The 12564-nt window shown below is 43.1% G+C and overlaps 1 protein-coding gene across 5 annotated transcripts in view; it reads left to right on the plus strand.

Annotated features, from left to right (window-relative positions):
• NDOR1 (NADPH dependent diflavin oxidoreductase 1) overlaps positions 1 to 12564 on the plus strand; it is a 390824-nt gene that overhangs the window by 332390 nt on the left and 45870 nt on the right. For all 5 annotated transcript variants that reach the window (XR_003942469.1, XM_030206227.1, XM_030206230.1 and 2 more), the window contains one exon: positions 4820 to 4966. Coding sequence is in view for 4 of the 5 variants with exons in the window: in XM_030206227.1 (XP_030062087.1) it covers positions 4820 to 4966 (147 nt within the window). In the remaining variant the exon portion in view is untranslated. The remainder of the gene's footprint in view (positions 1 to 4819; positions 4967 to 12564) is intronic.

Consider the following 12564-nt stretch of genomic DNA (forward strand, 5'->3'; position numbering starts at 1 on the left):
CACCTCTCTACTCAAGGTTATTAAAGAACTACCATCTGGTAAATCTCCTGGTCTCGATGATTTTACCAGTGAGTTTTTACAAGTATTTTCTGGCACCTGTCCTGGCCTATTCCGTTTGGGGTGGGTGAACCTTTACCCCTGTCGATGATGGAGGCCTGGTTGGCTGTTATTCCTAAGCCTGATAAAGATAAAACTGACTGTTGTCAAACTTCTTGCAAAAATTGTAGCTAATTATTTGCCTGGGCTACTCCCTGCCTTGATATATTCAAATCAGGTGGGATTTGTGACCCAGCGTAAAGCGATGGACAGTGTGCGTTGGACAGTGGATTTTGTAGCATGTGGCTAAGGCTTCAGGTATGCCTATGTGCCTCTTAAGCCTTGATGCAGAAAAGGCCTTTGATAGGGTCCATTGGGGCTTTTTAGATAAGGGCATGGATAAATTTGGGGTGGGGCCCTTTTATCATTCTTGGATCAAGGCTTTTTATGCATACCTTAAGGCGTGTGTCAGGATTAATGGTGGGAGCACGAGTTTATTTTTTCTCTTTCGAGGTACCCGTCAGGGGTGTCCTCTAGCCCCTCTTTTGTTTGCTATGGTTATGGAGCCCCTTCCTGTGGCTATTCAGGCTAACCCTGATATTGGGGGTGTTTCTGTGGGAGGTTGGGAATTTAAAATAGTGGGGTTTTTTTGTGGATGATGTCCTTTTAACTCTTACGCATCCTCTTATTTTTCATCTTAACTTGATGAAGGAGATTGCGGCATATTCAAAAGCTTCGGGTTATAAGTTGAATGCCACTAAGTCTGTAGGTTTAGCAGTTGGATTAGTGCCTAGCTTATAGGAAATTTTGAAATTTTCCTTTCTATTTAAATGAAATTCTTGGGAGCTCTGTTACTTGGGGATTCAGCTTACATGTAATGGCCACGATCTCTTTGAGGCTAATTATTCTGCTCTTCATAAGACGTTTTGCGATCTTAATCACTGGGCCTCTGTTGACCTTTCCTGGTTCAGTAGGATAGCAACTCTTAAAATGAATGTACTACCTCGTCTCTTATATTTGTGTCAGGTTCTTCCTCTTCGTTTACCCCAAACCTTCTTGTCTGGGCTTCAAGACCGTCTCATTCACTTTGTGTGGAACCACAAACGACCTTGCTTACCTTGAGTGTTTTTATATGTGTAAGCAGAAGGGGGGGGTTGGGAGTCCCTAATTTGTTTTGGTACTGTTGTGCAGCACAGGCCCGTCCTGCAATCAAATGGTTTCATGTTGCTGCTCATAAATTCTGGATTCATCTTGAACAGTATTTGGTAGGCTCTGTCTTGTAGAAACATCTTATACGGCTTCCTGGGAAATATAGGAATCTGGCTAGACATTTGTGTCCTACTATTTCTATCACTTTTTGTTATTGGGATTTGCTCTTTACTGCACTATACTCCAATAGCTCACAACCCATTGTTTCGTCCGGAAGCAGGAGTAAGTGCCTTCAGCACTTGGGCTCAGCAGGGCTTGGATACGTGGGGCCAGTTGTTTGATGAAGAGGACATTATTTCTTTTGATGCTTTGTCTGCGGAATATCAGCTCTCACCTTTTGATCATTATGCTTATGTTCAGGTAAAGTATTTCTTGAACACTCCATCAGTGCGTTCTTGCATATTGCATGCAGAGTCTTACCTTGAGGACTTGTGTGAGGACTCTTAAGAGCACCAGAGGGCTTATCACTTGTTTCTATGTTTATTTATCTAGACGACTTAAACCATATGTGTTACATTGGGTTATATCTGCTGATGACTGGTTTATTCTGGAGAGGACCCTGTTAAAATCTTCCTTGTCAGTTTCCCTTAAGGAAAATTTGATCAAGGTTTTTTATCGCTGGTATCTTACTCCTGTGAGATTGCATCATATTTTTGCAGATACTTCTCCGAATTGTTGGAGGGGTGTATTGAGTTGGGCACCATGGAACATATCTTGTGGACCTGTACTAAGGCTCAGGCCTACTGGAAGGTGGTACAATCCCGCCTATAGGTGTGGCTTGCTCATCCAGTGTAGTTGCATTCAGCTGTCTTTTTACTAGGCCAAAAATGGACCCATATGGCAGGTCTAACTCATATGCAGTTCTTATTGGTTAGACAAGCTCTTCATGCTGCTCGCCTCAATTTAGCGAAGTACTGGAAGCATTGTACTATTCCCTCTTTGATTCAATAGATTACCAGAGTGTGGTATATTTGTGAAATGGAGCGTTTAACCGCACTGAAGAAAAAGACTTTACACAAGTGGGAGGAGTTGTGGGCTCCATTCTTGCTGGCTTATTCTGTGTAAGAGAGTGGAGAGTTTCCTATGTTTATTTCTGACTTTTTGGGAGGGGAGCTGTGAAGATGAGTTTTCTGGGGTGAGGGGTATTCAGTCTTTATATAAAACAAAAACTATATTAAAATATAGAAGCCTGTTATTGTTTACTTTCACTGGGAAAGCCGGGTGGGGGCTTATTGTGTGCTATTGTTATTTGAATGTTGTTCCTCTTTGTTACTTGGCTTTTTAATAAAGTGCTTCTGCAAATAAATAAATATATATATACAGTGGTGGAAATAAGTATTTGATCCCTTGCTGATTTTGTAAGTTTGCCCACTGACAAAGACATGAGCAGCCCATAATTGAAGGGTAGGTTATTGGTAACAGTGAGAGATAGCACATCACAAATTAAATCCGGAAAATCACATTGTGGAAAGTATATGAATTTATTTGCATTCTGCAGAGGGAAATAAGTATTTAATCCCTCTGGCAAACAAGACCTAATACTTGGTAGCAAAACCCTTGTTGGCAAGCACAGCGGTCAGACGTCTTCTGTAGTTGATGATGAGGTTTGCACACATGTCAGGAGGAATTTTGGTCCACTCCTCTTTGCAGATCATCTCTAAATCATTAAGAGTTCTGGGCTGTCGCTTGGCAACTCGCAGCTTCAGCTCCCTCCATAAGTTTTCAATGGGATTAAGGTCTGGTGACTGGCTAGGCCACTCCATGACCCTAATGTGCTTCTTCCTGAGCCACTCCTTTGTTGCCTTGGCTGTATGTTTTGGGTCATTGTCGTGCTGGAAGACCCAGCCACGACCCATTTTTAAGGCCCTGGCGGAGGGAAGGAGGTTGTCACTCAGAATTGTACGGTACATGGCCCCATCCATTCTCCCATTGATGCGGTGAAGTAGTCCTGTGCCCTTAGCAGAGAAACACCCCCAAAACATAACATTTCCACCTCCATGCTTGACAGTGGGGACGGTGTTCTTTGGGTCATAGGCAGCATTTCTCTTCCTCCAAACACGGCGAGTTGAGTTCATGCCAAAGAGCTCAATTTTTGTCTCATCTGACCACAGCACCTTCTCCCAATCACTCTCGGCATCATCCAGGTGTTCACTGGCAAACTTCAGACGGGCCGTCACATGTGCCTTCCGGAGCAGGGGGACCTTGCGGGCACTGCAGGATTGCAATCCGTTATGTCGTAATGTGTTACCAATGGTTTTCGTGGTGACAGTGGTCCCAGCTGCCTTGAGATCATTGACAAGTTCCCCCCTTGTAGTTGTAGGCTGATTTCTAACCTTCCTCATGATCAAGGATACCCCACGAGGTGAGATTTTGCGTGGAGCCCCAGATCTTTGTCGATTGACAGTCATTTTGTACTTCTTCCATTTTCTTACTATGGCACCAACAGTTGTCTCCTTCTCGCCCAGCGTCTTACTGATGGTTTTGTAGCCCATTCCAGCCTTGTGCAGGTGTATGATCTTGTCCCTGACATCCTTAGACAGCTCCTTGCTCTTGGCCATTTTGTAGAGGTTAGAGTCTGACTGATTCACTGAGTCTGTGGACAGGTGTCTTTCATACAGGTGACCATTGCCGACAGCTGTCTGTCATGCAGGTAACGAGTTGATTTGGAGCATCTACCTGGTCTGTAGGGGCCAGATCTCTTACTGGTTGGTGGGGGATCAAATACTTATTTCCCTCTGCAGAATGCAAATAAATTCATATACTTTCCACAATGTGATTTTCCGGATTTAATTTGTGATGTGCTATCTCTCACTGTTACCAATAACCTACCCTTCAATTATGGGCTGCTCATGTCTTTGTCAGTGGGCAAACTTACAAAATCATCAAGGGATCAAATACTTATTTCCACCACTGTATATATATATATATATATATATATATATATATATACACATACACACACACACACACACACACACACACAATATGTGACCAAAGAAGAAAACCAGGTTAAATGGTGTGTCAGTGCTTCCTGGATTTGTAAATTGCTCTACCTGAGCATTTCATGTTGGGATCATATTCTTTTCTGGATTTGTGTCTGGAAGAATTCTTTGATTTCCTATATTGTCATAGATGTGTCCACAGTCTAGAAGTGTTCGGTATTCTTTGATAAATCAAAAATGTGGAAAGAATTATCTTGGGTGTGTGTTTGTTTATGTGAGATTTTCAGGTTTGATCTGTTTATAGAGGTGCTGGAAGTGCTCAGTCCAAAGTTTAACGTTTTAGATTGCTAAATCTATGTTTCTCTGTTAGGACAGACTGTATCTATTCTTTATTAAAAAAAAAAGTGTTAGTCTGATTTTTTTTTATCTCAGTCTTTTCTAGGGATTATTGATATAATTCCTTACTATGCTTACTCCATATGTATTTTGAAGGGAGTCTCTGTAGGTTTGGGGAATGGAGCAGGACATATTTGCTTTATTCTGTTGATGTACAGAAGAACTATTTGGTTGTGATCTGATAGATAAAATTGAGGTCTTAGTTGATGTACTAAATCTCTATGGTCTATTTGCAGGTGACATCCTGGTGCCACTGTGGGTTAAAAAAGGAGGCCTGATGTTCCCTTCAGACTTGGAAACTCCTATCATTATGGTGGGTCCAGGCACTGGTGTGGCACCTTTCAGGGCAGCAATCCAGGAGAGAGTTGCCCAGAAGAAGAAAGGTGAGGACAATGAAGTGAGAGTGGGCTTGTGTGGGTTAGACTCTCTATTGACTTCTGTATGCATGAACTCAGGAAAGGTGGCTTCCGAGGGAATATTCAGCCAACACAGATAAAAGTATACCTCTTACTAACCTAACAGAAAGCTGCAATGAGTGCTATGGGGCTGTGTTTTCATTGTCTGAAGCTGTAATTACTGTATTGTTTCTCCAGCTCAGATCCTGGGAAAGCTGCAGTGAACAATGCGGTTATGTCCATAGAGCTGAGTAGTAATCTTTTAATATTCTTTCTGGCTTATTTCTCACCCCTTTCCACCCACCATAGTTCAACTTTTATTGAAAATCTTCTGGTTTGCCCATATTTAGCATAATGTACATTATACGGTCATTCGCTGGATTCACAGTGAAATAAGATGCCCATCATGTCATTCTTGCTATCATGGCTTTGTAATTTTCAATTTTTTGTTATCATTGTTTAATTTGTTTGTTATTATTCTGTCCTGCACATCTTAGATCAGTAGTAAAGTGTCATGGATTTGATATTCCGCCTCTGTGGTACAACCATACCAGTTTACATATATTATGTAAATATATGTGTGTGTGTGTGTGTGTATATATATATATATATATATATTGTGATAAAGTCACCTCCAGGATAGTTGGGTTAAGGCAGTGTCAGTCTGAAATACAAGTCCCAGAAGGCATTGCAGGCAAGGAGCCAGAGGGTGAGATGAAGAACCCGGACTGGACTCCTAGCTGCAATCGGGGAAGACATGGGGTGTAAGCTGGCAGGTTGTGTAGAGTGGCTGCCACTAGGCGGAAAGAGAGTTGGGAAACCCTGTGTGCAGGAGCTCATCATTGGTCTCATTAGTCTAATGCTCAACTCAGCTGGTTTGGGGTATGAGGAAGCTAATGGAAGGAGAATGATTGGTGGTGGGAGCTGAGGCCAGGGATTGATTAGGCAGGTGGGAAGGAGTCCCAGCAGTTCAGTTCAGGAGAGAGAAGCAGAAGGAGAGAAGCAGTTGCAGGCTGAAAACCCTTGGGCAGGGAGGTCCCTAAAGTATTTGCAGGCTGACAACCCTTGGGCAGGGAGGTCCCTAAAGTACTGAAGCAGGCTGAAATTCCTTGGGTGAGAGGAAGTCCCAAAAGTATTGAATTCACTGTGAAGCTGATGCAGGGGAAAACCCTTGGGTAGAAGGAGTCCCTAAAATATTGAACTCTCCTGAAGGTAATGAGGATAGAAGGTAGAAACTGCTGCTGGGTGACTGAACTGTGATGATGAACTGAAAGAACTGTTTGTTTTGGGAATTGAATTACTGTTTATTGTGCACTGGATAAAGAGCCCAGACTGGAGCCTGTAAGCCTGTATTGAATCCTGGTATGTGCTATGCTGCTGTTGGAACTGTGTACTAGAAACCTGCATGGAATAAAAGTCCTTAAGATTGAAGTTACTGGTGGACATCTATTTCTTCATTGTACCGGGAGCCTGTGGCTGGAGGAGATTGTTCTATCCTTGGCTGCACAAGAGAGGTACCTGGTTACAATATATATATATATATATATATATATATATATATATCACTGCCCCCCCCCCCGGTCTGTCATATCCTCAACATCTCTCTCCACTACAATGGTCCCTGACACCTTCAAGCATGCTGTAGTCACACCACTCCTCAAAAAAACATCACTTGACCCTACCTGTTCCTCCAACTACCGCCCCATTTCCCTTCTACCCTTCCTCTCCAAGATACTTGAACGCTCCGTTCACAGCCGTTGCCTTGATTTTCTCTCCTCTCATGCCATCCTCGATCAGCTTCAATCCGGCTTTCGCCCCTTACACTCGACAGAAACAGCGCTATCTAAAGTCTGTAATGACCTCTTCCTTGCCAAATCCAAAGGCCACTACTCCATCCTCATCCTACTCGACCTATCCGCCGCTTTTGACACTGTCAATCACAATTTACTTCTTGCCACACTGTCCTCATTTGGGTTACAGGTCTCTGTCCTCTCCTGGTTCTCCTCTTATCTCTCCCACCATACCTTCAGAGTACATTCTCATGGTTCTTCCTCCACCCCCATCCCTCTATCTGTTGGAGTTCCTCAGGGATCTGTCCTTGGACCCCTTCTTTTTTCAATCTACACCTCTTCCCTGGGCTCCCTGATCTCATCCCATGGTTTCCAATATCATCTTTATGCTGACGACACCCAGCTTTCTCTCTCCACACCAGACATCTCTGCGGAAACCCAAGGCAAAGTATCGGCCTGCTTATCCGACATTGCTGCCTGGATGTCCAACCGCCACCTGAAACTGAACATGGCCAAGACCGAGCTTATTGTCTTCCCACCCAAACCCACTTCTCCTCTCCCTCCACTCTCTATCTGCCCGCAACCTCAGAGTCATCTTCGACTCCTCCCTCTCCTTCTCTGCGCATATCCAGCAGATAGCCAAGACCTGTCGCTTCTTCCTCTATAACATTAGCAAAATTCGCCCTTTCCTCTCTGAGCACACCACCCGAACTCTCATCCACTCTCTCATTACCTCTCGCCTTGACTACTGCAACCTACTCCTCACTGGCCTCCCACTTAGCCATCTATCCCCCTTCAATCCATTCAGAACTCTGCTGCACATCTTATCTTCCGCCTGGACCGATATACTCATATCACCCCTCTCCTCAAGTCACTTCACTGGCTTCCGATCAGGTACCGCATACAGTTCAAGCTTCTCCTACTAACCTACAAATGCACTCAATCAGCAGCCCCTCCTTACCTCTCTACCCTCATTTCCCCTTACGTTCCTACCCGTAACCTCCGCTCTCAAGACAAATCACTCCTTTCAGTACCCTTCTCCACCACCAGGCTCCGCCCTTTCTGCCTCGCCTCACCCCATGCTTGGAATAAACTCCCTGAGCCCATACGCCAGGCCCCCTCCCTGCCCATCTTCAAATCCTTGCTCAAAGCCCACCTCTTCAATGTCGCCTTCAGCACCTAACCACTATACCTCTATTCAGGAAATCTAGACTGCCCCAACTTGACATTTCGTCCTTTAGATTGTAAGCTCTTTTGAGCAGGGACTGTCCGTCTTTGTTAGACTGTACAGCGCTGCGTAACCCTAGTAGCGCTCTAGAAATGTTAAGTAGTAGTATATATGCAGGTACATAAGAGTAGCCATACTGAGTCAAACCAATGGTCCATCTAGCCAGGTACTTCCTCAGCCTGTAGTATTTTTTAAGATGCTTATACAGAGTAAATCTTCCTTTGGTGACTTTGAGCAGAAAGCTCAAGAATGTTTTTCATCAACTCCTTTCCAAAGCGTTTTGGGCCAAAACTGAACGAAAGTTCAGTCAGAGGAAATCTTGCAACAGAAAAAGCTTTTGTTTGTAACTTTATTTTTCAGACAAACATTTTCAGGAAACATCAAAGGACATCACAGCTCAGTCGAAGCATGGCAAAATTTAACAGAGAACAACCATAAGACTCTTAAACAACCATTTGGTTTCTTTACCCATTTCCTGAAAACTCCTACATGAGAGGTTATACACACCACCCAATCAAATCCATCTGTGTTCCCCAAGGATCAAAGATATCACATCCCCATGTTTCCCCTACCCATATCAACAAACAGTCAAGAAATCCAATGACACATTTCTTTTGGCAGAATGGCTATGAAGGACCTAGACAAGATATTCAAGTGCAGGGATGAATCTTTGCATACAAAGATTCAACTTATTCAAGCCTTGATATTTTCAATAATATCATATGGATGTGAAAGCTAGACAGTGAAAAAATTTTTTTTTGCCTATGACTAGACCCATTTCCTGTGTGAATGTTTTCTGTCCTTTTCGATATTGTAATACCTTTCTTGACATTGGATTGTAACCCACTGGGTTCTGCACATCAGTTTGGGTGGTATAGAAAGTCTTAAACTATAAACAAGACTAGAAGAACATCAATGCCTTCAAATATCAACACCAAGTGAGGTACCTGGCGACTGAGCATCTCCAACATAAAACAATGTTATAAAACTACAGCTTTAACAACTCTTCAACCAAATGACTCTTTAAAAAAAATGAAAAGAGAAAATCTCTCTGAGGTAAATTTGTTGTAGAAACAAGACCATGTGGATGTATATTAAAAAGGGTTCCAGAAGTAATTTGTGAAATTGTAGACCAGTCAACCTGATGTCAGTGCTGGGCAAAATTGTAGAGACTATTATTACAGACCATATACATAAGCATGGATTAATGAGACAAAGCCAACACAGATTTAGCCAAGGGAAATATTACCTGACCAATCTACTACATTTCTTTGAAGGGATGAATAAACATAGGGGTAAAGGTGAGCTGATTGACTTGTGTATCTGGATTTTCAAAAGGCATTTGACAAAGTACCTCACGAAAGACTCCTGAGGAAATTAGAAAGTCATGAGATAGGAGGTAATATCCTATAGTGGATTAAAATCTGGTTAAAAGATAGAAAACTGAGAGTAGGGTTAAATGGTTAGTATTCTCAATGGAGAATGGTAGATAGTGGGGTTCCCCAGGGGTCTGTGCTGGGACCGCTGCTTTTTAACATATTTATAAATGATCTAGAGATGTGAATAAGTAGTGAGGTAATTAAATTTGCTGAAGACACAAAGTTATTCAGAGTTGTTAAATCGCAAGAGGATTGTGAAAAATTTCAAGAGGACCTTATGAGACTGGAAGCCTGGGCATCCATATGGCAGATGATGGTTAATATGAGCAAGTGGAAAATGATGCATGTGGGAAAGAGAAACCCAAACTATAGCTATGTGATGCATGGTTTCATATTAGAAGTCACCGTCCAGGAAAAGGATGTAGGTTTTATCGTTGATGTGTTACGTTCCTCGCCTGGTTCCAGGCCTGCGCGGCTGGTTCGGCAGAGCTAATCGGCTATCTTGGTGGTGTTTCTCCAGGATAGGTCGGCCATCTTGGGATGGGCATCTTAGCTTGTGGCAGCCATCTTGGAGTTGGCCGGCTGCAGGAAGGAAACCCATATTTGGGCTTTGGGTTTCTCTGCTGATGGGGGCAGCTATTTTGGTTCAGCTGCACATGTTTAGGTTTGAATCCTGATCTATTTAAAGCCCTGCCCCCAGTCCTTTGTTGCTTCGGCCTCAATTGTTCTGAGGAGTTGCTGTCGGAGTGCTGCTCGCCGGTCTGTTCCTGTTTTCCTGTGTACTGGACCCTGGCTAGTTTTCTCGGATATTGCTTGTTTGCTGCCTGCCTTGACCCTGGACTGATTTTGACTATTGTTTGCCTGTTGGAGTACTAGTTCTGGACTGTGTCTGTTTCCTGCCAGCCTGGTCAGCGGCTGTGCAACCCCGCCGGTTCCAGAAGTCTTGGTGGCCACCTGCAGCTGGGAGCTCAACTCCTGGTGAATGGTGGTCGCTTCCAAGGTGAAGCTAGGGGTTGTTTGGCTGCCTGACCGAGTGCAGTGTCACCCCATCTCTGCCATGCTCAGTCGGGGCACAGGGGCTCACTACTACCGGGTCATAACATGATGATACGTTGAAATCCTCTGCTCAATGTGAAGTGGCAGCTAGGAAAGCAAATAGAATGTTAGGAATTATTAGGAAAGGAATGGAAAACAGAAATGAGAATGTTTTGCCTTTGTAGCACTCCATGGTGCGAGCTCATCTCGAATACTATGTGCATTTCTGGTCACTGCATCTCAAAGATATAGCGGAATTAAAAAAGGTACAGAGAAGGGCGACGAAAATAATGAAGGGAATGGGACAACTTCCCTGTGAGAAAAGCCTAAAGTGGATAGGGCTCTTCAATTTGGAGAAGAGATGGCTGAGGAGAGATATGATAGAGGTCTATAAAGTACTGTGGAACAGGTAGATGTGAATAGCTTGTTTACTCTTTCCAAAATTACTAGGACTAGAGAGCACACAATGAAGCTACTAAGTAGTAAATTTAAAAAAAACTAGAGAAAATATTTCTTCACTGGATGTGTAATTAAACTTTGGAATTAGTTGCCAGAGAATGTGGTAAAAGCAGTTAGCTTCGACAAGCACAGAAGAACAAGGAACCTTCGCAAAGGTAAGAACAGGCAAGCAAACACAGTGAAGAAGACAATGAAGATGATGACAAAACATCCAACGGACTCAGAGTTCACATCAGAAATTTATTTTACAAAAAATACTTGACTCGACACGAATTGTGTTTTGGCCGCAGAGGCCTGCTTCAGGAGTCCTTGTAGTATGTAAGTATTGCGATTTCTGAAAGTGCTAGAGCATCTGTGAATGGTGAACCGATAAGAAGGAACGTACACAGTCTGACTCGTCTCAAATGCACAGCAACAGTACACTGACATGCACAGATAAATGCATTTATCTATGCATGTCAGTGTACTGTTGCTGTGCATTTGAGACGAGTCAGACTGTGTACGTTCCTTCTTATCGGTTCACCGTTCACAGATGCTCTAGCACTTTCAGAATTGCAATACTTACATACTACAAGGACTCCTGAAGCAGGTCTCTGTGGCCGAAACATGATTCGTGTCGAGTCCAGTATTTTTTGTGAAATAAACTTCTGATGTGAACTCTTTGAGTCTCAAAGCAGTTAGCAGGGTCTAGAAAAGGTTTGGACAATTTCCTAAAAGAAAAATCCATAAGCCATTATTGAGATGGCCTTGGGGAAAATCCACTGCTTATTTCTAGGATAAACTGCATAAAATCTGTTTACTGTTCGGGGATCTTGCCAGGTACTTGTAATCTGGATTGGCCACTGTTGGAAACAGGATACTGGGCTCGATGAACCTTTGGTCTGTCCCAATATGGCAACAATTATGTTCTTATGTTCTTATATCAGTCATACAGTATGTTCCCTTAATGAGAAAATTAACTTTTGAAAACACTTGAGCTCCCTGATTTTCATCAAACATTCCAGCACACTTGACACCAGATACTCCTACCACAATATGAGCAGCTAACAGCTACCTGACCACCCTGGAGTGGTTCTTGCATAGAAGGCCCCAATTGGGAAACCCAACAGAACAGCTCCAGGTGCATTACAGTCATCCCTCCTGCTATCCATTTTACCCGTAGACTGATGTCTTGCCAGAATTTGGGGATTTTTTTAATGACCCCATGGAAGGAGTTGCCTATCTTTCTACACCACCTCCAGCAGAGAGATGAATTCCTAGCTCCCATATTTATTTGAATATAGCTTACACATTTTTCAGTAGTAGCTCAAAGGAGAGTTACCAGTCATGCTAGGTATTTTCCTGTCCTAGAAAGCTTACAATCTAGATTTGTTCCCGAGGCAATGGAGGTTTAAGTGATTTTATCAAGGTCATGAGCAGCATTGGGATCTGAACTGGGCTTCTTTGATTGTCAGTGCTCTAACCGCTAGGCTACTCCTCTACTCCTCCATATGAAAGGCTTTCTCTGAGGTATGGTACATTTTTATATTAAATTTGCCTACATGGTATGGCAAAGGAACACCAATAGAAGCCACCCAAAACATTCTGTGACAAACTATGCTACTGCTTAATTCTATAGAGCAAGGGACCATCAGAAAGAACTGAAGGCCCATAGAACAATGTATTTCAGTTGTTTTTGGCCATTGTTTTTCAGCC

This window comes from Microcaecilia unicolor, chromosome 6 (genome assembly GCF_901765095.1).
Source record: "Microcaecilia unicolor chromosome 6, aMicUni1.1, whole genome shotgun sequence".
In the NCBI taxonomy this organism is placed as follows: Eukaryota; Metazoa; Chordata; class Amphibia; order Gymnophiona; family Siphonopidae; genus Microcaecilia; species Microcaecilia unicolor.